The following is a 25,024-nucleotide window of genomic DNA, read 5'->3' on the forward strand; positions in this document are numbered from 1 at the left end:
TGCTCAAGTAGAAGAACTCACATTTCTCCGATCCTTAAAACTCTTCACTGGCTTCCAGTTTCTTTCAGGATCAACTTTAAAATTCTGGTTCTTACTTTCAGATCTATTCATGGTCAGGCTCCTCCTTACATCAGTGATCTGATCCAGCCTTAAACCCCAGCTCGGGCTCTGAGGTCTGTGGATCAGAATCTACTGATGGTTCCTCGCACACGGTTCAGGACCAGAGGAGAGAAATCCTTCCAGGCTGTTGCTCCATATTAGTCACTTCTTTTTCCGTCACATTTAGTCACACCGACAATCTCAGGTATCTCGCTCGAAAAACACAAAAATCAGCAGAAAAAAACTCATTGCGTTTCTGCCTGTTTCCACCCAGCCTGCATTCTCTTCTTCGCCTTCCCATCACGATGGGACTGGTGCGGTTCGGTTTGTCAATATTTGCGCGCGGTGAACACGAGCAGGAAGTCATGGCCATGGCTTTGTTCCTTTAGCTACAGAGGTTTTAATGACTGCTTTCAAAATAATATTAATATGTGGACACAGTCCTTGGAAAAGTAAATCAATATGAATGTGCAATAAAAAGTTCAAGGGATGACAAAGTGCATATATAAAGAACATGGATCAAAGCAAATAAAACATAGAAGACGATACAAAGATTGACATAGAATAACATCGTCCATCTCACCCTTTCATCCTTCCTTTCTAATATAGGGCAGAAAAACATTGTTTTGATTGTTTAAGCGCTTTGTGACCCTGGTCTAGAAAAGCACTATACACATAAAAATGACTTACTTACTTACTTATATTAGTCACTTCTTTTCCGTCACATTATGTCGACACCGAAAAATCTCAGGTATCTCTAAAACTCTATAGGTCACAGAAATCAGCAGAAAAAACTCATTGCGTTTCTGCCTGTTTCCACCCAGCCTGCATTCTCTTCTTCGCCTTCCCATCACGATGACTGGTGTTTGTCAATATTTGCGCGTGGTGAACACGAGCAGGAAGTCATGGCCATGGTTTTTTTTTTTTTTTTTCAGCTGAAAGCTGATCTCCAGACCGGGAGTGTGGGTCCGTCACGGCAGCTAAAAATAGACGCTCCTCTCGGCCACTTGTTTTTCTGCGTGCGTGTCTCTTTAAGAATTGGACTGAAAAAAATTGGGTTGTGAAAGAGCGACGACGTCGAGAGAGAAAGAGAGATAGAGAGAGAGAAGAAACACACTTTGGTGTTTTTCGGTTTTTTTTTCTTCACTTTTCACCAAAAAAAAAAAAGCGACTCGGGCGCCGGATGTTGTCTCCTGAGTTCGCGCCGCAGAGATGACGCTCGCGGGCGACCACAGCTAGCGTGTCCGGGGGAGGAGACCTCGCTGCTGGTGTGTTTACCAAAAAGAGAAAATATGACTCGACGACGTGCTCGTGGCTTTAGTGCTGCCGTGTTCGCGAGCCGTGCACACTCGCCATGACGCGGTGAAGGACCAGGACCATCTTCATGAGAGCTTCAAGGTACGTTTTGGGTTGGTTTTTTTCCTGGGTTATTGTCGAGCGAGGTGGCCCTCATGATGTCACCCGAGATGATCCCTCCTCGCGAGGAAATCTTTCCTTCAACATGGACGAGGTTTTTTATTTTTTTTTTATTTCGTGGGATTTCCCCCACGAAAACGTGTTTCTTTTTGAGTGTAAAAAAAACAACCCTTTATGCCTGCAGGGGAACCAAAAAAAACAACATGTCCTAGCTTCTCTCTCTGAATTATATTGACTTCTAGGTCATGTTTACACCACATTTATACACGTTTTATGAGCTTGAAGACTTGAATAAAGTCACACTAAAAACCCTCCCACACTAAAGACAGCAAAAGTGTAAACTATCAGTTTTTAAATGTCATCCTTGAATATTTTTGCTTAAATCTTGACCCCCAGGAATGTACCCATGTCTGAAATGACCTCAAGTGACTTTGCTGATCCCAGGCCAAGTCAGAAGAACTGGTCTGAGGAGTTTCTCTTGTTTTCCTCTTCTCTTGAATGAAGTTTTCTTCTTCTTCTTCGTCCAAAGACTAAGCTGGTCCTAAACCGGTATTTTATGTCCAAACATTCTGGACCAACGGCTGCTCGTGGTGCCACCATCGTAGACTGGTTTGTCCTTGGCAACATGATCCTTGTTTTAAGGGGGCAAACATGTCAAATATGTGCACGAAACCATCACCCAAGCCATCGGGTTCAGCAATAGTCCTCGGGGTCACGGCTCATGGTCGGAACTGGAAGATTTGGATTTTCCGTGTTTATGTTTCTAAAAGTCTGTGCACAACTATTATGAACTCTTCTTTTGCTGTTTTGTTTTGCCTCTTCACTGGTCACGTTGACTGCCTTTTTTTTTCCCTCTTAGTGACATTTGGTGTACAAAACAGTATCTGTTAAAAATAGGGGTGAGTATTGGCAAGGATCTGGTGTTACCATTAATACAGTTGCATACAATACATTGCGATACTGTCGGAACAAAGATATATTAGTTCACGGATGACATGGTTCCTGATGTAGTCCTGTTTTCTATCATCTGTTCTGAAGCCGAAATATGTCCAAACGTCGGCTTTAAAAGCTTCTAGAGTCGACTGTATCCTCTCGTCCTCAGTTATCGACGAAATCGAATAGGATTACATTGTTCCTTTAGCTGCAGAGGACGTGATGGCAGCTCCTGGCTATCCGCTGGGAGTTAAACTGCCAAAGCAAAATGATTAAACAATCAATGAGGGAATATTTGTATGTATATACAAATTATATTACTTTATAAAAACCTAATTAGTGCTCTACAAATATTACTTACTTACTTACTAATTGAAACATAAACGATAAAATAATTAGATTGGAATAGATTACATTACATAGACTTTTTTTAATCCCTGTGGAGATCTTCTTATGGAAATTGGGTTTCCAGTTCATAACAGACATAAAAACAAGAACAAAGTGCATGGGATGACAAAGTGCAAATATTAAGAACATAGATCAAATGAAATAATGCAAAGAAAAGGAAACAAAGATTAAAAGAGAACAACATCGTGCTTTTATTCCTGCCCCCAAATATTATGCTAAAAATAAAAATATGATTTGAATATCGATACAGTACAGTACTGACCGTATTGAGTAAAAAAAAGTATTGCGATGTTTAAGTTAATTTATGTGTTTATTTTCTCTCATACCAATATTTGAAGTTGAATAACCACATGTACAACAAAAGCTATATGCATTAAAACATGCGATACTGAATTAAGTGTATACAGTGGAATAGGAGTTTCATTCAAAACGAACACACTATTTTTTTTCTTCTAAATGCTGTGTATTTGTTATTAGTTTTTAAATTACACAACTTTTCGTTTATCAGGACTTTCCTGTTTTAAGTAAATGAAAACAATCAAGTAAACCGCAGATAGTATGACTGTAAAACAACCCTACAGCAGTCGCAGGGAGAAATGGAATTTCTCTAATTCTGACTCTCTTGTCCTGAAAGTGTATTCGGTCGACTATACTTTAATCACGATTTTCCGCGGTCATTAAATGACTCGCATTGATCCGAGTGTGTCTGTATGGCTGTTAGTCATAGACTCTTTCACTTGATCTGTCAGGTTAGTTTAGCTAAAAAAAATAGGAAAATACAACACAGACTGATTGGATAATTATTGTTTTCAACGTCCTCATATTGATGTCAAAAACGGTGATTACAATATGTACCAGGATATAGCGGCGACGATACGATATGTCATGATATATTTCTATAATGTGGTAACAAGAATATATTTGTAGTGGCAGAATATACGGAGGTAGTAACTGCTTTTTTTTGTTTTGAAACCTAAATATGTTCAAACATCAACTTTAGAAGCTGCTGGAGTTGACTGTATCCTCTCGTCCTCAGTCATCGGCATGATCTAGTTGGGTTTCTTTGTTCCTTTAGCTACAGAGGATTTAATGATTGCTTTCAAAATAATATGAATAAGAATGTGCAATAAAAAGTGCAAGGGATGACAAAGTGCATATATAAAGAACATGGATCAAAGCAATTAAAACAAGGAAGACGATACAAAGATTGACATAGAATAACATCGTCCTTCTCACCCTTTCATTCTTCCTTTCTAATATAGGGCAGAAAAAAGTGTAAACTCAATGTTTGCACACTGCACTGCACTTTCTGTTGTTCATGTCATTGTTTTTCATTTCATTCTTCATTTTATTTGCCCTCAAGAGAGATTACAACTTTTATTACTCTGTCAAATTCATCCCTAAACAAGAGTGAATTCTTGGAGTCTGATTGTTTTGTATCAGCAGATGTTTGTAGAGCTGGTTCATAAGATATGTTTCTCTTCCCAGTTTTAATCCATTACATAGTAATGCATACGTACAGCGAAGTCTTATCTATGTGAGATGCAGAGCAAACATTACTTATCTTCAAACATGGTCAACATGGACCAGCAAGTTAATGTTATGTGTTATTTGGCATTCCAAAACTCACTTTAAGTTGGAGACAAAAACACTCTCTTGAGGAAGAACACAATTTAAACGTCACTTCTTCATGAAGGGCTCCAAGCGGAGCCCATGGTCCTCAATTCTCGGTGAGTTTTGTGACTGTGAAAGTGAATCACTTTCACACGCATTTCCAGGCGGTGGATGAAGTTCACGTTGATATTCAGCAGAAGGCACAAGCAGAGCCTTCACAGAGCATTGGTTATGTCTTGTGAACACGCCATATGTTGTCAATGTTTACTCCTTCCTTACACACAGATGCCCCACAGGTACTACCAAATAGTCCTGCAAAAACTGCTCAATACAATTTAAGACTTGCAGAGTGATTTTTGTGTGTGTGTGTGTGTGTGTGTGTGTGTGTGTGTGTGTGTGTGTGTGTGTGTGTGTGTGTGTGTGTGTGTGTGTGTGTGTGTGTGTGTGTGTGTGTGTGTGTGTGTGTGTGTGTGTGTGTGTGTGTGTGTGTGTGATCAATAATATATGAATATGGTGTTTTTGTCAGCGAAGATGTATTCGTATTTTCACAAAATGTGTATAAATTATTAAATTTATGCTTTTGTATTCCATGCATTTGGCAAAATGTGATTTTAAATACACACTCCTGGATAATGGTTTTGCAAGAACATTCAAATTAACACTTGAAAAAACTGTTGAAAATGACCTTTTCCTGTGATTATTTACTCACTTTAGGGCAGAACTTACCTCATATATTTAATTCAAGTAAGGTAAGGTAAGGTAAACCTTTATTGATCCCTCATGAGGTCTCCTTCGGGAAATTGTTTTTTTTCCAATAGCCACAGAAATTACAGCAATTTTTCATAAAAATAAACCAAAATAAAATAAGAACAAGAACATAAAGGGAAAGAACAAGATGACACAATCTGAGTCTAAAGATAAAGGACAAGTAAATGTAAGCGTCAGTAGCAACAAGTACTGACTGTAGAGATGGTCCTGTAAGTTAATTATTTCCGAAAATAATATTGGATAAAAGTATACTCACTGTTGTTTATCGACTTCGTCCCCTCCCCCTTTTCCTCTTCTCACACAGCAGAGGTGTTGCATCCTGTCAAGCTGTCACCATTTACAATCTGTGTGCGTTTCTCACCAGTTCAAGCTGAAACATGTTTCTTCCTTCATTTATTTCAATGACATTCATTTTGTATCATCGTTTAATGGATGCGCTCATAGTGGACACATTCAGTGTTCGAACAGTCTCTCTTTATAAATGTTCTTCTTGAATGAAGGAAAGCTTTGCTGCTGTGACACATTTAGACTTTTCTCTTCGACCGCAAGAACCGGATCTTTCGGTTGAGTATGAGGTTTCAGTCGATGAGAGATTTTGATTCATCCGCGATAATTGAACACAACCTTCATTGAACTTAATTTTTAAGGTTATTATCACTAAATTTATCTTTTTTTTCAACTTGATAAACTGACTTTATTTTGACAGTTCTTTGTATTTGCGTCTGAAGTATTTTGTGTAACACATTTTTTTGTTGCTGTTGTCAGGGGCGGGTCCAGATAACATTTTTGTGGGTGGCAAAGTAACAACAACTAGGTTAGATAACTGTGTACAGGGGATATAGCCTTTCTGTTTGGTAATTATTTAGTCACCAAAAACACTAAATTTTATACAATGTCTCAAGAAATTCCTGATAATATATACCATAAATTATGAATAAAAAACAGAATAAAGGCAGCTGTGATTACCTACTGGAAGGACCAAAGCAGTTTTGCACAACCTGAAGAAGACCTCTTTAAATTTCTCCAGGAGGTATCAAATTAATTTACTGAATAACTGTACAACATTGCTAATCAGTTTTTCATGATTATTTAAACAAAATTGTCATCACAGACCATTTTAAATCATGTGTACAAGTCCTTACCTTAACTTGTTTTGATGGTTTATACTTCAATAGTGTGTGTGTATAAAAGACAATCATTCAATGTTTTATTTTACAATTAACACTAAAAATTTCCACGGCGTTTATTTATTTGTGTGGTGGAATTATACCTCCGGCCGCTAGTTGGCGGTGAAATGGCAGCAATGAGTGAGAAATGAAAGGAAACACCAGGCTCCAGCAGCTTTTAAAGCTGATGTTTGGACTCATTTTGGCCATAAAACAAAGTTAAAAATTAAACACTGACAGATACTGGATTTTGCAAGATGCTGCGGGTTGTTTGAGATGTTAATGTTCATATTTTAAGAAACACTTTCACATTTGATCAGTGAAAGAATTTGCTCATTTCGCTGTTGTAAAAGCCAGAAAGTGTTGTTTCTTCAAAAATAAACAATATATCCTGTATGTTCCTACAGTATCGCAATAAATCATATTCTTACACGCGTATCTTGATGCGTGTTGTATCGCTAGATTCTTGCCAATACACAAACCTACTTGCCTTCATAATGAATATTGAATCTATGATCTATCTAATAATGAATCTATGCTGTGGTGTGTTGGGGTGGAAATGTGTCCAAGAGGAGTGTCAACAGGTTGGACAGGTTGATCAGGAGGGCTGGTTCTGTGGTTGGAATGAAGCTGGACTCACTGGTGACAGTTGCTGAGAGGATATCATTGAACAAACTACTGTCCATCATGGATGATGACAGTCATCCTCTGAACACTGTCATCAGTGAGCAGAGAAGCAGAATGAGTGCACGAATGCTCCTACCCAGGTGCAAAACAAATAGACTCAGGGACTCATTCATCCCTCGGGCTATTCAATTGTACAATTCTGAGTTCGGGGGCAGAAGTGGAGTGAAAGTATCTGGATGTTCTGTTCCATGTTAGTCTCTGTATCTTTGTCTTTGTTGTTTTTCTTTCCTTGACCTATGTCCTTTGTCTTTGTCTTTAGACTTAGATTGTGTCATCTTGTTCTTCCTCTTTATGTTCTTCTTATTTTATTTTTTATGTATTATTTTTTATTGTTTATGAAAAATTGCTGGCTATTGGTTAAAAACAATTTCCCAAAGGAGACCTCCTGAGGGATCAATAAAGTTTTACCTTACCTTATTTCCATTTACATGGAACTACTTCCTTTTTGTGTTTTTTTGGAGAATAAAAGTCTGCACGAGCCCCCAGCACGGTTGTCACGTATAGATTTCATGTTTAGTTTTATCTGTAGCTCTAAACTACAGCCATCAAGCGAAAATAAAGGAGCATTAAATCCAGTTATAGAATCAAGCCAAATATTCTAACATTCCTTTTTTTTCCAAGGATCTGATATAAAAGAGCTCTCCCTCCTTGTGTCGCCCACAGTGTGAGCGGGTGGCCATGGACCCATTCAGCCTGCTCATACTTGTCATCTCGGTGACCAGCTTCTTCACCTTCCAGTGGCTCTTCCACACGGTCAGTCCATGGGTGTCACAGCGGGTCAGCAAGGGCTTCCCCGGCCTCAGCGACAAACAGAAGGTGGAGTGGAACTCAAGGTCAGTGGACGACGACAGCAATGTTGGCAAACCTTACTGTTTGTATTGTCAGGCTGTCGACTATTTACTTTTGCAAAAACTAAATAAAGGTTAGATGCTAATAGAGATGCTAAAGAGAAGCTAATGTCAAGTACAGGAAGAGACTTTGAACTTTATTATAGATGTTTTATTGTTGCTTCAAACTTGATCTAAAATAGAAAAAATCTGCCTCAAGTCTTGTTATTTAAATAAAAAATCTGATGTGTTTTGGAAGACTGGGTTCCCTCATTTTACTTGTAAATCAAATTCAGGTTTTTAATAAACTTTGGTGCTGGTTGTATTTGCTCTCAGGGACTGTTGGAGAAAATTGTCTTTTTAAAATAGCTTAGTCTACTAAGGACGATAAAGAAAATTGGAGGATTATTCATCTTTTTAATGTGCAGGAATTGCACATCTTTCTACTTCGCTTTATTATGTATGAGAGCACTTTTGAAATTAAAAAGGTCACATGGTTTTATGGGCAAATGAGTGATGGGTGAAACTGCAGCCAGACGGTGTATTATAATCCTGGTCTTACCCACTTGTGAGGACTCTTCCCTGCCACACCGGCCGACTGGGACTCGGCCTGACTGACCCTTCATTGGTGTTTAATCTCTCTCCTCTATACTGTGTGCAGCCCTGACGGGCGATGACTTGGTTTTTCCGTCTAAAATTAGAAGCGTCCCTGCAGGGCGGTGTTGACGGTATTTTCATGTTCTTTTCCCAGGACCGTGTCCACGTTTCATGCACTGGTCGTGGGAATCTTCTGTCTCTGCATTTTGTTCTTCGATGATGCTGTAAATGAAGATCCAGCCTGGTCAGTGCAGCTTGTTTACTTTGCTACAACTGTATTTTAAAAACCCTTTGAGCCAGTAATACTTCTTCATGTGTAATCCAACACATACTTCTGCCCAATGACTCTGATTTTTGCTCGATTTGTGTTTAATATTATTAAAAATAATATAATATTAACATATACTGCTGATTTTACACTATGTTTTGGCTTTACCTGTAGAAAATAACTTACCGGTATTTTTTGTATAGAAATTGTTTTAGATTGCGCACTTGTTTATGTGTAACTTAAATATATAAAGTATACTCTTAGCTCTTAAGACGAATGTAATGGTTATCTGATACATCCATGCTGCGGTTACTTTGGACTGAACTCGTATGACCTATATCTCCTCCACAGCTCATCTTAATTGTGACCTGCAGTTTTAAATCAATAAATATTGTTGTTGATTTTTATCGTACTCACGGTTTACACTACAGAGAAATAGTTTGTGTTAAAATCATCAAGTGAGACCTGAATAATTATTGATGACCAGGGCTGTGTATTGGCAAGAAACATGTGTGACCATACGATATATTAGATACTGTAGGAACAATGATATGTTGTTTCTTTTTGAAAAAAACAACACTTTTTTCTGGTTTTTACAACAAAGACATGAGCATAAACTTTCTCTAATCAAATGTGAAAGGCCTTTTTAAAAATATGAACAACAAATGAAAACACAATGAAGTGCATTAACATGCAATATCCAGTATCTGTCTGTGTTTCATTTTTCAACTTTAAACTTTGTTTTAAAGCCAAAACGAGTCCAGAAATCAGCTTTAAAAGCTGCTGGACTCAAATGTATACTTTCGTTTTCACGCATTGCTGCCATTTCGCCAGTTCTGCTGTTACTTTGGCACGGAGGAAATGACGAATGTTGCCAACTAGTGGCCAGATGTTTAATTGCACCACACATAATAGAATAAATGCTGTGAGTATTTCAGTTTTAATTGTAAAATAAAACATTGTTAGATTGTCTTTTATACACACACTATTGAAACATAAACCACAAAATAACTTTGGATGAAAATAACATGTTATTTCAGAGGTTTAAAATATATATATCACACAAACACACACTCACTATTTTGTAATATCGTTACAGTGCTTTTGAATATCGATACAGTAATGCCAATGATTTTAATTTTTCCCCTCTAACAGGGGAGACCCAACGATGGTGAAGATAAATGTTGCCATCACAACAGGCTACCTCATATCAGGTAAGTGATGCACAACAAGTCAACACGAGTGTAAATTAGTATTGACGATTTTTCTTTTTTCTTTTTTTTTTTTCAATTTCCAGATCTGCTGCTTATATTTTACTATTGGAAGGCGATAGGCGACAAGTTTTTTGTAATTCACCATCTGGCAGCATTGTATGCTTACTACTATGTACTGGTGAGTGCCTTATTGTCCAATAACAGAACATGCAGGCAAGATGGGAAGGAGAAAACCAAGAGTGAACAGCTGTGTCCTTGGAAGCTGTTTTTTAAAAAACTGAGCCAGTGTTAATACACTTTTTAACATTAACCGTTCTTAGTTACCTGTTATCTTCCATTATATGATACCTTTCTTTAATGGAACTCATTCTGACTGAACAATCGTATGTTTATTTGTGTAAATACAATGACTTAAATAGAGAAACATTGGAGTGAAGCCAAATATAACGTGAGCAGAAGTGATATTTACCACAAGCTAATGACAAAAGGTTACTCCAGAAATCTCTTTTTTTTATCATGAACCGACTAAAGTGCCTTCTCGGAATTCTAAAATTATTTTTGGGGGGAATAAATGCACCACTATTAGAATTAGATCTGTAAGATCACTGAACAATATTGCTAGTTATTAAATATGTGGTCAGTAGATCCAGTAACCAAAGGACAGTGTTGTTCACTCTTGTTTCTATCTGGAATCCAGGGACACCAGCTCTCTGTCCTATTATAAAAGGAATGACGATGGTATTTTTTTTGCATGGAATGCTCAACGATGGTTCTGACTGATGACCTCTCCCTGACCCCAAACCTTTTACAAAAACCAACCTTTATGCTTTTTTTTGTTTGTGTTACTAAACCACTTCCATGTCTCTGGATGCTGAACTGATCGGAGCTGCAGCCGAACGCTTCTCTTGAATCTTCCCTGTGCATGTCTCGGGTGCGTCGAGGAGGCAGGTTTCATCAGCATGATTAACTTTCAAGGCAATGTCCACACTACTACGATGTTATTCGAGACCTTCCGCTCTTTTCACTTTCTCCTCGGGATCAGAGGGTGTGTTTCAACCAGAAGGGGAATCGGCCTCTCTGGCAGGCTCTATCCAAGGTTTCCTGGAAAAGAGATTCCAATGGATAGTCGAACCTTGGATTCAGGGGGTTGTGGAACTGTGGATCAGCTCTATACCCTCGGCAGGATTCTTGGGGGTACGATGTGTCCTTCGGAGAATCCTGTTGGTCCGGGAGTATCTGGGTATCGGATACCTCGATGAGGACTGTCCGTTCCCTGTACGACCAGAGTCAAATTCGATTTCTGGTAGAAAGTATAACTATTAAAGCGATAGTTCAACCATAATTTAAACTTCACTCATTTTCTACTCACCTTCATGTCGATGAAGGGTTAGGATTATTTTCAGAGTAATCTGTTCCTTTTTTTGAGTTGTAGACAAAAATATATGTTCATTTTATCGTAGCGACTGAAGCTCAGTCGTCTTCTTTCAAAAAGACACTTAAAAACATCCAAATACCTCCCAACTGCTCGTCTGTAACGTCACTCTTGGATTCAAGTCTCGACAAGAAGGACGAAAGAAACGAAAACAAGTCTCTATTTTAAGATCGTTTTTAGCGGACGCTGCTGAGCCATCTGTTTACACTGATGAGAAGTACTCTGGGTTAATATCGCAAGCACTTCCAGTCTACATGGGAATTGCTCAAGATATTTTTCTGGAGTACTTCCTGTCTGTGTGGGATGTTGGTCGAGGAGCTAGCATAACAGTTAGCCTAGCAGCTAGCTTGGCAGCGTCTGCTATGAACAACTTTAAAATACAAACTTTTTTCAGTTTTTTTGGACTAATTCTGGTTTTTAAGTGTCTTTTTGGATGAAGATGAAGGGAACTGAGCTCCAGTTACTACATTAAAATAAACATTTTTGTCTATAATTTTAAAAAGGAACAAATTATACTGCAAATAATCCAAACCCTTAGTTGACATCAGAGTGAGTAGAAAATCAGTGTCATCGCTTTAATCTTTTTAATCTTGGAACCTTGTTTCCTAGTGAGTGAAGCGAGAAATTGACATCGGGGTGCGGCGTCTGCAGTAATGCGAACGCTGCACCTGTCTGTAGTAAAAAGAGAGCTAAGCTAAAATGCAAATCTCTCTGTGTCACGAACGATCGTTGGTGACCGAAAGAAGAAGATTGCGGGTTTTGAGCGGTGACCGCTAATACTGCAGTTCATCAACCCGATCTTTCTTTTTATAATTAAACAATTCAATATCTATTTATAAACATATTTTTTATCATTTATTCATTAGTCTTTTTTTCACCTTTAAATTTATATTTTTTTCCATCAAAACATATTTGTGTGGATATATTTCCTTGACCACTTTGATGCTTTAGCACATGTCTGCTTTCCTGCCTCCTCTCTTTTTCTTGTCCTCTGTTTGGAGTTACACGCATCCATACTCAGCCGTGGTGGCTTGGTTGCCTTTAATATCCTCACTTACATCCCTTTACGATTGATTACAACAGAAAATTAAGACTTTAGTGATTATCTATTACTAGTTTCTGAATGTTGACCTAATAAGCTGGATTTACAGATTGATTAAATGTGACACACTACTTGTTTCGAATCAATGTTGTATAAAATCACTCACTTTAACCTCGTAGAGTGTTTTTAAATTGACAAAACTTGACATTTGAATCAGTGTCACACGTAACTGTAAGTCCGGCGTCTTGGTGGCCGAGTCCTCAAACCGTTTATGAAAGAAAGTAAACCATACTGTTTCTGGACAAACATCACTGTTCCTCCGACTAAAATGAAGTGACAGATGAAACATTGGTGAAGGATCTCTGCACAATTTACTTATTGATATTGATACAAAAAGATGCAAGAGTTTCAATTAAGTGTCACCAAAACCATATGTTTTCCCTCCATTGTTAAAGTGAAACTTTACTCATTTTCTACTCACCCCCGTGTCCACTAAGGGTTGGGGTTATTTTCAGAGTGATCTGTTCTATTTTAGAGTTATAGACAAAAATGTAAATCTATCTTAATGAAGCGAATGACATACTTAAAAACATCCATATACCTCCGTAGTGCTCAACTGTAACGTCCGTTTTAAGTGTCTTTTTGTACGAAGATGAAGACAACTGAGCTCTAGTGGCTACATTAAAATGAAAAAACATGTTTGTCTATAACTCTAAAAAAAACAGATTACTTTGAAAATAATCCCAACCCTTAGACGACATGAGGGTGAGTAGAAAATGAGTTTGAATTTTTGGTGAACTATCACTTTAAGACTAAAACTCATTTATCAATCAATGTCCGACCCAGGTTTGTAAAAAAATGTACGTCCAGAAGACTCAAACAAATCTAGTTTGATGAGGTTAATCTAGTTTTACCTTGCCAATAAGTAAGTGCCTTTCAATTAATTACTCATAAACCAATGCTGAAAAATGTTTTCTTTTATCAAAATAAATTTTAATACATTTGCTTTAAAGAATCATTTGATTTGGTGCCAAGTAAACGTTGCCTTTGAAGATTTAATGGAAATGATTTAAATTATATTGATATTTAGTTAGAATATCACTCGACTAGAGCTGACACTTGTCGTCTTGTCTTTAGCCTTAAAACGAAACTGTCATTGTCCTTAATATCAAATATTATTGTAAGATGTATAAAAGAGATTTTAAATGTTATTATTTTCCTTTTAAGCAGCTTATATGTTTGCTGTTTTAATTGATTAATTACACATGTTGTGAGGCCCAAGTTAATTTATGTTAATGTGTAAAGTGTAAGTTATTTGATGATATATATATATATATATATATATATATATATATATATATATATATATATATATATTAGAAATATTGATTCCATTAAGTGCAGTTTAGTCAAACATCACGTCAGTCAGCCAACATCAGTGTTATGTTTTGTTCTTGAGTTACTAATGCTCGATAATCAGACTGTTTTTTTTATCTGTCTCTAATAAATTAATAATCTTTAAAACATGTAAATTAACCTAACTGTAAAGTCTTTAGTGCATGTTTTTTGTCCGAGTGTCTGTCAGTGTTGCTCTTCTCCTCTGTTGCTTCCAACTTTTAATTTGAAGTGTCTTCTAATCTTTCTGTCCGTCAGTCTCGTTGACATTATTAACCCACGTTCAAAACTCGCCAACGGGAAGTTGGTTCATGCAAAAAAAACTACCAAGAATCTTCCGTGAAATTCGTAAAATCCAATGAACACCAGAGCAGGTCCTGGATCTAGATGGGGACTTTCTTTATTCCTGTCTTGTCTGCTGGTATTGCTGTTGGTTGCACTGAGCAGATGTGATGCCCAGTCACAGTATGGACTTACCAGTTCCTAGAGGTATCGGCATCCTCTGGCTATGAGGGTGAGATGTGTCATCATTTAGTGCATGCTCTTGACATGCAGACCTTCTGTTTGTGTCAGATAGTAAGTATGTTTGAATGTCTTCATTTAAGAGACGGTAAGTTTCCTTTGGCGTGAGTCTTTATTGATCCACTCGGGCTCCTAAAACAAAAGACTAATTCAATTCTGCAATATATTATTAGCAAATACGTTCCACGTTGTTGGTAAAACGACAAGTCGATGAATGGTCAGTGCTGCATGGCTTCTGGTTGCTCCCTCTGTCGATGGCTGTTTGTTGTGTCAAAACCTGATTTTTTTGTTATTATTTTTCAAGTAATATTGTTCCTTGTGTTGAATTCAAATCTCCCCGATTAATCGTTCCGTATTTGACATTGGACATATTTCCCTGAAGATTTAAGGATGTAAAATCCAACGATGCAAAACACACCCAAATGATAATGGCTGCCATGGCAACGGGCTGAAAGTCCAGCATTGAATTCTGGTTTTGACCCACATTTTTACTAGCGTGTGTGAGCTCTACTGTGTGGAACAAGCGGCGTCTACGATTTGTTCCTTTCACGTTCTGTCATCTTTTCACCCGATTCTCTCAGGGCCATGGAATGTTGCCTTATTTTGCTAACTTCCGACTGCTTGCTGAGTTTTCTACTCCATGTGTTAACCAACGGTAGGTACATCTCAGGTCCTAATGCAACACGGGAAGCTCGATTTTCTCCCTGTGATAACGTCATTGATTTTACTTTGACAACTGGGTTTTTATATAAAGAGTAAAATCTTGTGTATACATTTCAATTCTTTTTATTTTTACTAATCTGTAGTGCCTCTAGGGTGCATCTTACATCACCTCCTTATTTACTTTTCACAACATTTATTTCTTTACTAATATTCTAAATATAAATACAATAATAATAATTATATTATTATTAATAATAATTTTTATGCACGTCTTTTTTATGAACTAAATATTTTCTACCAAGCTTTAAATTCCTTAACGAATGTTATAGTCTATGTTTATGCAACGGTTTTGTTTTCTTGAATATTGTGACTTTTTTGCTGACCTCAACTTTTCTGTCTTCAACATTACATTTTTGTACCGTTTCGTTGTTGTTGTTCCTAATTGTTCTACTTTAGAAAAAATGTAGTTGTTTTGGTCTTATATCATTTTATTGAGCTCATATTTGAATGTTGTTTAATTAAATTTAATTTGCTTTAATGGTTTTCTCATCATTGCTACAGTTTTAACTAAGACGTTGAGATTAATTCATGATTAATTCCAACCGTATGGAAGTATTTGGATGTTTTTAAGTGTCTTTTCGGACAAAGATGAAGACGAAGACAATTCAGCTCCAGTCGCTACATTAAAATGAACAAACATAATTGTCTATAACTCTAAAAAGGAACAGATTACTCTGAAAATAATCACAACCCTTAGTCAACATGAGGCTGAGGAGAAAATGAGTGAAGTTTAAATTTAAGTATTTTATACGGTTTTGTATCTTTTAAAATAATACAAATGTGTCCATCTCAGACTTGCTGATTGGTCATTTCGCTTGTAGTGGTTTACTCGACTCCCCTCTTTTATTTCAGCTGGTTCTTCGAGGTTCTTGGTTACCCCAAGTCCTCGCCACCCAACATGGCCAACGGAGTGGCCATGGCCGCGGTCTTCTTCATGGTCCGCATCGCCGTCATGCCGGTCTACTACACCCGCATGTACGCGGTCTACGGCACCGAGGCCTATTACCTGGTGCCCTGGGGGGGGCGGGTGGCCTGGATCGGCTCCAGCATCTGCCTGGACGTCATGAACGTCATGTGGATGCACAAGATCGCTCGCGGCTGCTACAGAGTGCTGCGCTCGGCGCGCCGCAGGAAAACCGACTCGCCTCAGGTGAACGGAAAGTCCGATTGAATCCAGGGAGAGTAACACTGGTTCCAGTGGTTTTTTCGATTGAGGACGAGGAGGATTTCGGACCTGCAACACACACCCACGGACGGATCAGGACCAAATTGAAAGTGGGAAACGTTCATGTGGAATGTGACAACAACACAAAAAACGCCGACGGAAAGACGTCGTCGGCAGATTGAAAGCAAGCCATGAATTATAGACCTGAGCTGAGGTCTGCCTAAATGTCACTGTCGGCACAGACAGAACTTTAAACTGTCGTTTTATATTTATACTGAATCCAGTCGAACCTGTTGTGATCCATCATTATCACGACAGACTTGATCACAGAAATAGTTTGAATCCACGTGAGAATCCAGTCTTATCTATCCGTCATCTGCTGACACGAGTGTGACGTTAACACTGAGTGTGTGTGTGTGTGTGTGTGTGTGTGTGAGTTTTATTTATGTCTCGCTAAGAGAGGAGTGAGAATCTAAGAACAACAGTTATAAACGTGTACAGATGTGATCAAAGGGTATTTAAACAGTGTTTCTACTGTAGACACACGGCTGCACATGACGCTTCTTGATCACGACAAACTTCTGCTCGGTCTTTGTGTAACAAAACCATATCAGGGGGTCTGGAGGCAAACGGATGATTCAATAATTTACTTCTCAAAATCTAATAGCAGAATTATTAAGTTTGTTTCACAAAAAATATTTTGACTCATTTGAAGTATATATATTTTATTATTTTCAAAATACAAAACCAAAGCTGCAAGGATTACTTTCATTCCTTCACCATCCATCGTTCAAACTTCAGATATAACTTTGAGACCCTCGATCTGTACCTTTTTTTTTCTTTGGACAGAAATATTCCCACAGGCCGGCTCACAGATTCAGACCGTTTGAACAATCGCCATAATTTATTTTCAGTCTAGTGATTACAACGGTTTGAATGTATGCTCGAGTCAATCGAACATGTGCGTCCGATCGAGTCGAAGGTCGAACCTCATCCCGGTGTTTGCTAGCGAGACCCAAGTGCTGCTGAATGTAAAGATTCTTTTATTTGAAGCTAAAGCTGTAAATCATTTGAGCGGCGGATTATGTGACGAGATGACGATCTATATAAGAGTCCATTTGATTCCAAGAATTACACGTTATCCATCGTTTTACAGCCGTTATTCGGCGAGTGGACTTCTGTGAATCGGATTGGGAATAAAAAAAAACACGTCAGAGGTGTTCTTCAGCTTCTCCGCGTTAATCATTGCTGGACATTTATGTTCTCACGACCTTTGCTCCTCTTGTAGAGGCGAGTGTCCTTGTGAGCACCGTCAGATAAAGATCCAGGAAAATTGACTCATGCCTTGATTTGCTTGATGTTTTCATTTGGTGGCCTTTTAACTGTGATTTTTATTTCTGGTGTTTTATCGGCATAAACATTGACGATGTGATAAGAGATGGTGTGGGTGCATTTCATCGTTCTTGAGTGTTGTCGATTATTGATTATTGTTATTTTTATAAATATATATATATATATATATATATATATCGTGTGCCAAGCTAGACTCCAGTCCATCGTTGCATGTGTTGTATTTCGAGGTTTAAATGGACGTTTTTATGGAAGAGCAGCCAGTGGAACTGAAGAGGAACAGTAGCCGACTGTCGCCTCACACTTGCATGCACCGTCGCCGACCGCATGCCCTGTTGCATGAGGATCCGCACACACATGTACACGAGCCCGTGAGCTCCCTTTCTTCACGCACACGCGGTTATTGAAGCCGAACCCGAATCAACTGGATGGATTCACACGCAACACAGACCTTACATACTTGAATATAAGTCAGTCGATTTGATTCTGATCTGGGCAGTGCAAATAGAATCTGGCATGTGTTGCTCTTCGACTGCCGGTGTTCTTGAATGTTGTCCACAGGAGAGCCACACCAAGTCCGTGCGAGGATTATCGACATTCTATGAATGTAGAAGAGATGTTCGTCTTTGTTTTTTTTCATCTGTTCTTTACAATAAATGCCAAATCAGCAGACGTGATGTCATTTGTCAACGATTTCTGTCACTTTTAACCATGACTATGAAACCATCCAAGTCAACTTTTCTTCATAAACTGGCCCTCGCTTATCCTGTCCTTCCTCGTCACCAGAACCTCTTCAACTCTGACTTTTCTACTTGAAAATCAAGTCTCACTTTTGTCCAATAGAAACCCCCCCCCCGATCATGCCTTCTCAATCTTTCCGTCCTGCCTGCACTCTCCTCTTCACCTCACTCAATCAACTCATTTATTCGCCTGCCTTCTTCCCAAACCTCTATTCTGTCTTTCCTGGACTGGTCTTCGTACCCCCAACTTTCCAGCGTCCTGACTTCCTCGTAAAGAACAATTTGTTAGTAATGATTCTGATCCGACACCTCCTTGTACCTCAACTAAATGAGTACTTACTTCCTTGTGACTACAGTTTTAGAACCTGCATTTGAAGGATCTTCAAGCTCAAAGGCTCAAATTTGCTTTGTCATTATTTGACCAAAAAGTTTAACACTATTGTCCACTGGAGGGCGATATTTCGTTCTGTCATACTTTACCTCCGGGGGTCCCCAACCTTTTTTTCGACAGTTTAAATGTTAGGATTAAATTGACGGACCGATGTTCAGATAGAAAAAACTTAAGATAAAATAACATCGCCTGCAAAAATCTACACAACAGTGCATAAAAACGTCTCACAATAATGCTGAATCAGCAAGAGCTCTGGACTGGTTCCAACAAAGTGTTTGTGTATTTATATCTATCCATGTTTGATTGTATGCAGACAAAGTTTTGTTTCTAAATATGTTGTGTTTAACTCATTTTAACTATTCGCTAGCCACATGCAAATGTTATTACAAATACATTCAGGTTGTGTTTATCAAAATAAATAAACTTTCCAGGCGAGTAATAATCAATAGAACAGATTTTTTTGGGGGTATATTTTTTTTCCTTGCGACCCGGTAACAAATGTCTCACTGGGGGTTGGGGATCACTGGTTTCATGTAACTTATGTAAACACATTTTTAAATGAAAGGTTTTCATTCAAAATATGTCTTGGTATCTGGTATTTCCTATTTCATTTAAGTGAATTTAGTTTAAAAAAAAAAAAAAGTTTTTTTAATTACCTACTGCATGTTTCTTTGGTATTTTTAAATTAAAATTACACCTTTTTATTTTTTTTTAAGACGAACACATTTCTTTCGACTCCTAAAGTGCCTGATATATTCGTAATTAAACTCACCTGAATTTACTTTAATTTTCTAATCAAAAATCAAATATGTCACATGATACTGTTGTTTAGCTTCCTTAACGTAAAAAAAAATGTGATATTAAAATCTTAATACATACCACCCTAAAGTAATTGCACTCATCTGGCTATGACAAAGACACTGATTTTTTTTTTTAAGTAACACATTAATTTGGTTATTAATCAATTGATCTGATGCTGACGATTTGTATTTAGACAGGAAAAAAAACATACTTGCCAGAAATGGCCAGAGGGTAAAGAATGACGTGTCATCTTATCAGAAGACTCACTGGCTCTTATCAGGTCACAGCGACTTCATTTTTTTTTTTTCAAATCTTTTCTGAACATTTGAAAATCTTCCAGGTCAGAGTTGTGTAAAGGTGAACCACAATCTCCATTGTAAACGATTTACTGAGAAACTGAGACACGTTCAGAGAGTTCTGTCTAGTGACAAAGCATTTGGGCTGATTGTAGAAAAACAGAAACACATTTTTTAGAAATGTTTTGAGTTGGCAATTATTTTATCAAGGACAATAAAGTGGCAAAAAATGTCAACAAATGAGAAGGGTTAGTTAGAATTATTTGTTCTTGCACTAGATTTCCTGTCTAGTAGATATAATAATATTAATATCTACTTTTTGATCATGTGATGTAATCATTAGAATATTGTTTGTGTCATTTAGACCTTGAAGATTGTAAGCTATGCCCATGAGGAGGGAGCGTGAACTCTGACACTAAGGTCCAAGGCTAAACAGAATCCTGATATACAGTTAAACGCAAGACAAAGTGTTCTAAGGAAGCTTTAATGCTTAATATATATATATACAGTATATACAGTACTGTGCAAAAGTTTTAGGCGGTTGTGAAACATTGCTGTAAACTAAGAATGCATTTAAAAAATGGAAGTGTTAATAGTTTATATTCATCAATTAACAAAATACAGTGAATGAACAGAAGAGAAATGTCAATCAAATCAATATTTGGTGTGACCACCCTTTGCCTTCAAAACAGCATCAGTTCTTCTAGATACACTTGCACACAGTTTTTGAAGGAACTGGTAGGTTGTTCCAAACATCTTGGAGAACTAACCACAGATCTTCTGTAGGTGTTTCTCAAATGCAGCCCCAAACTTCCATGTTTCACTGTTGCCTGTAGACACTAATTATTGTACTGCTCGCCAGCCCTTCAAATTCAAAATTTTGATTGATCAGTCAAGAGAACATGCTGCCATTTTTCTGAACCTCAGTTCCTTTGCTTTTGTTCATAGTTGAGTCTCTTGGCCTTGTTTCCATGTCGGATGAATGGCTTTTTGGCTGCAACTCTTCCATGAAGACACATCTGGCCAGACTTCTCCGGACAGTAGATGGTGTACCTGGGTCTCACTGGTTTCTTCCAGTTCTGAGGTGATGGCACAGCTGGACATCTTTCGATTTCAAAGGAAAATAAGCTTGATGCGTCTTTCATCTGCTGCACTAAGTTTGGCCGACCACTGCATCTATGATCCTGTTTCTTTGTGGTTCTTCAAAAGAGCTTGAACATCTTGAAACCCCAGTCTGCTTGGAAATCTTTGTCTGGGACAAACCTTGCTGATGCAGTAGAACTACCTTGTGTGTTGTTGTTACTGTGCTCAGTCTTGGTGTATGACCTGTGACATGGAACTGTCTTCCACAACCTCAGCTTGGTAGCAGAGTTTTAACCTACTTGTGAAATTGATGATCATTAGCACCTGTTTGGTATAATTGGTTGATCATACACTATAATCCTACAAAACTCCTGTATGTGTGTGTGTGTGTGTGTGTGTGTGTGTGTAATCTCACCCTTCTTATCAGGCTCGCTTGAATCCTAGAGTCACTTTTATGTGTGATTCAATTATGAGTATTTCAGGCTCGACATTTTTTGTTTTCTTCACTGTATTCAACATACAATCCAGGCTCAGATATTATTTCTACAACTAAACTTTGCAGCAGATCAAATGATATCTAAAAAAAAAAGAGGTACCATTTATCGACTTCTTCATCTTATCTGATCTAGGCTGTGTTCCTGTAATGATCAGATAAGATCTTCAACTGATATGTGACCTGGTAAAATTCTACCAAGTGGTTTCTTAAACCAGTCAATGACACAGAACCCACATGTGATTTGATACATGCGTTAAATCATAGTCAACAACTATGGTTTATATGTGGTTGGTCGATGTGGTTTCATGATACAGTGTGTCTCAAAGGCCACTAGATGGCACTCAACTCTATAGTCTTTGGTAGTGATGGTCTGAGGAAGCTTCAAGAAGCAGTGCCATTATTTTTTAGTATCCACTAAATGGCAGTCTCGGCACTATTTTCCTTTGATTTGAGCAACTATTCTAATGAAACATCACATCATTTTTAAACTGATGGCGCCACCTACTGACCTCTAAAAAACATGACACTGCTTCATCAGCACATCACTAGTCTTTGGTTTTAAATAGGGGTATGTATTAGCATTAAAACTTCAATACCTACAGGGCAACTATACAATATATACTGTAGTAACAAGGATATATTCGTAGTATTGTCGAGTACTTGACTCTGGTGTTGCAGAGTTTACAGACCACATGACTCTTGACGAAGTCGCAACTGCTTTCATTTGTTTTCAAGACAATATATGTCTAAAGATCAGCTTTTAAAAAAAACTGCTCAAGTTGAATGTATCCTCTCTTCCTCAGTCACAGCCGGGATCTCGTTGGATCTTGTTAGGGGTTTTTGTGTTTCCATGAACCGACCCCTCCCCAGCCTCGTACGTGGTGATGGAATGACGGACAGACACATGGATGAGTTTAAGAAAAATGCTCGTTTAGTGAATTATGCAAAAGTCAGAGACAAACTTACGTGAACACGGGCGCTAGCAAGCAGAGAGATCTATCGCAGACGTCTTCGAATGCCAGAACGCAAAGATCATACAAAATGGTGGATCTTTATAGTAGAATATTCAGGTTAACGCCTCTAGTCAAATGTGAACGTAGGATTGGTCAGTAAGTGTAAACATTTGATTCTAAGATGGCCGGTCGCACGTGATCGTAGTGGAAATTTACCAAAAGTTGTTGTTTTCAAGAATCTGATCCCAGCGACTTGTGTCCTTCAGAGTGAATTCTCAGACAGGTGTCCAGACATCCTGGAATCTGGGATTGTTTAATCTTTCTGTGTGTGCAAGGCTTTGTGACCTCGGCCTTTGAGTTGTGAACCTGAGTATAGTTTAAGTGAATGCAATGCAAGAATAGGATTATTTAATATGAATTAAATATGTAAGATTATCAGTTAATCAAGTGACTATTTGAAATGTGTGTTAAATCTAGATGATTGATTACAGTAAAGTTGTCATTTCCTTACACTCCCCCTGATTGCATCATGAACTAATGATGCAATAAAACAAAGACAAGTCTGATTTCAAAATAATCGCGAATCTGATTATAAACTAAACATGCTAAACTATCATCCGTATAGTGCCACACAAAGATTACATATGGTGAGAAAGCAACAGAGGAAACACAGATTCATTTAATGAAAACAATTATACATTATGAGCATTTCTCTCAAATCACAAAAAAAAAGAAAAATTCCAAAAAAAAAAAAAAAAAAAAAATTAATAATAATAATAATTCCAAATTATGCTATGAATTAAAACTGAAGTAATAGAATGCCAAATCATCAAAAAACATATTCACAATAACTAACTCAAATCTAATAAGTCTATTTTGAAGTAGAGATTTTGATAAAATATATATTGATATGGAGCCAGTATCCACTGCTTTGAAAAACCTCTTTAACGAGGTAAAAAGAAAGCAGCAGCCCCGTTTTCGGCGACTTGGATGTGGGCTCTTCGTGTGAGTTGTTGTTGACGTACTCCCCCGTCAACAGTGCATCATTGAGCTCGTCCTGCAACATAGGAAAGACATGAACAGCATAGCATTCTTTGGACAAATGAGAAACAATACATCTTTAAATCATGCTTTTTATTTAGAATTGACTCATACTACTTCATGCAGACAAAATTAACCCCTTCCTATTTACTACCCAAGTCAGAGAGATAGTAAAACACAGTCGTACCTTATTCTCGAGCTGTTTTCTACACCAAAAATTTAAACTAATTGAATGCAATCTGGACAGAGCTCCCTTCAGCAGTGTTGATCGACAGAACCGTGCAACAAGAATCACCATCACGTAACAAACCTATTATCCAGCTAAGTATCTATCTAAGTCCTCCCCCTGAGGGACAAATAGAACAACCTAATTTATTTGTATTTAAAAAATGTTTTCTTGAATAACTTTATATCCAAATCTATTGTCAAATCATTTAATTAATCATAATACTCTTTGTATTAACTCTCTTAAATTAGATTAATTAATTATTAATTTAATTAAATTAAAATATATGACATTATTAGCTAAAAAAAAATATTCTAAGCTTTGTTTAATCTTTATTATTCCTCTTAGATTTGGTTTGAAAGTCTATTGCTAAAGTAAATGGATAATATCAAAATAAAAAAGTGACTGTCAAAAGTGACCATTTCTGCATCCGTTTATTTATTCAATTTTGTTTTTTCTATATTAGCATTTCTATTGTTGGATTTCCGGACCTAAGTTTAACCAATTAATAAAGACTAACCAAGACTTAATTTATGAATAATTTAAAAATTGACAAATTAAAAATTAAAAATAAAAAAATAAAAATCTACTCTATAAAATATTTTTTCCGATTATAATTATAATGATTCATTCTTTTCTTTTCTTTTCCTTTGTAAGATATAGAACTCCACTAAAATTTGTAACCTTATTTTCCATTATTAACCAATTCAATTTAATTTAATTTTAAGTGTCTTATCGTTACAACGAATTTATTATCTTTATTTTAAAGTTCCCCAAATAACTGTTAAACTCTAGTATTTCAAATTGGTATTTATTTTAGGTTTATTCAGGTTCATTTTGTCATGCGGATGAAGACTAGTAATTTTCAATGCTTATGTAATTCAATTCCTTCAATAAATTACACTTGCTAGTCCATATTTTAATTTAGAACTCAACTTGTTTATTTTCCATCAATCTCTTGCTCTAGTTCTTATTTTTTGATCAACTTAGATTAAAGGTAGATTTACCCTTAACAAAGTTAATTTAAAGATTGATATGATTCTGTAGTTTCTAAATAGATTATTTACTATTTTCTTTCCTGAAGGCATCATTTATTTATTTTTTCTGATGGGTCTTATATTTTTCAAAGTCAATTATTTTCCCTGCTTTATATTTTGTTTAATGTTTATAGTTGTCTTAGAATGTTAGAAGCAGCTTTAGAAACATATTTCCATTTCTTATTGAACTTTTTCAATTAATCAATTTCAGTTTTTAATTCCAAGTTTCACTTTTCATATTGTCTATTGTATTATTGGCTGCTATTGATGTAGATAAAATATTTTATTTTAATTTATTAAAAAATTATATATATAAATTCTGAAAATATGTTTT

General features: G+C 37.0%; 1 protein-coding gene across 1 annotated transcript; it reads left to right on the forward strand.

Moving 5' to 3' along the window:
* The first annotated feature begins 1,163 nt into the window (after positions 1–1,163).
* On the forward strand, positions 1,164–18,296 carry tlcd4a (TLC domain containing 4a). Its single transcript, XM_087789077.1, has 7 exons — positions 1,164–1,497; positions 7,755–7,924; positions 8,670–8,759; positions 9,939–9,997; positions 10,081–10,175; positions 14,970–15,043; positions 15,964–18,296. Exons 2-7 carry the CDS (start codon positions 7,770–7,772, stop codon positions 16,280–16,282), a joined length of 792 nt encoding a protein of 263 aa, XP_087645203.1. The 5' UTR covers positions 1,164–1,497; positions 7,755–7,769; the 3' UTR covers positions 16,283–18,296.
* The last annotated feature ends 6,728 nt before the right edge of the window (positions 18,297–25,024 follow it).

This window comes from Callionymus lyra, chromosome 4, assembly GCF_982586985.1.
Source record: "Callionymus lyra chromosome 4, fCalLyr1.hap1.1, whole genome shotgun sequence".
NCBI classification, from domain to species: domain Eukaryota; kingdom Metazoa; phylum Chordata; class Actinopteri; order Syngnathiformes; family Callionymidae; genus Callionymus; species Callionymus lyra.

Excerpts from the sequence above, each read along its gene's own strand:
- tlcd4a (XM_087789077.1), top strand. The coding sequence starts at position 7,770 with ATGGACCCATTCAGCCTGCTCATACTTGTCATCTCGGTGACCAGCTTC. Across the intron at positions 7,925-8,669 it reads AAGGTGGAGTGGAACTCAAG|GACCGTGTCCACGTTTCATG; the intron begins GTCAGTGGACGA and ends TTCTTTTCCCAG. Across the intron at positions 8,760-9,938 it reads GTAAATGAAGATCCAGCCTG|GGGAGACCCAACGATGGTGA; the intron begins GTCAGTGCAGCT and ends CCCCTCTAACAG.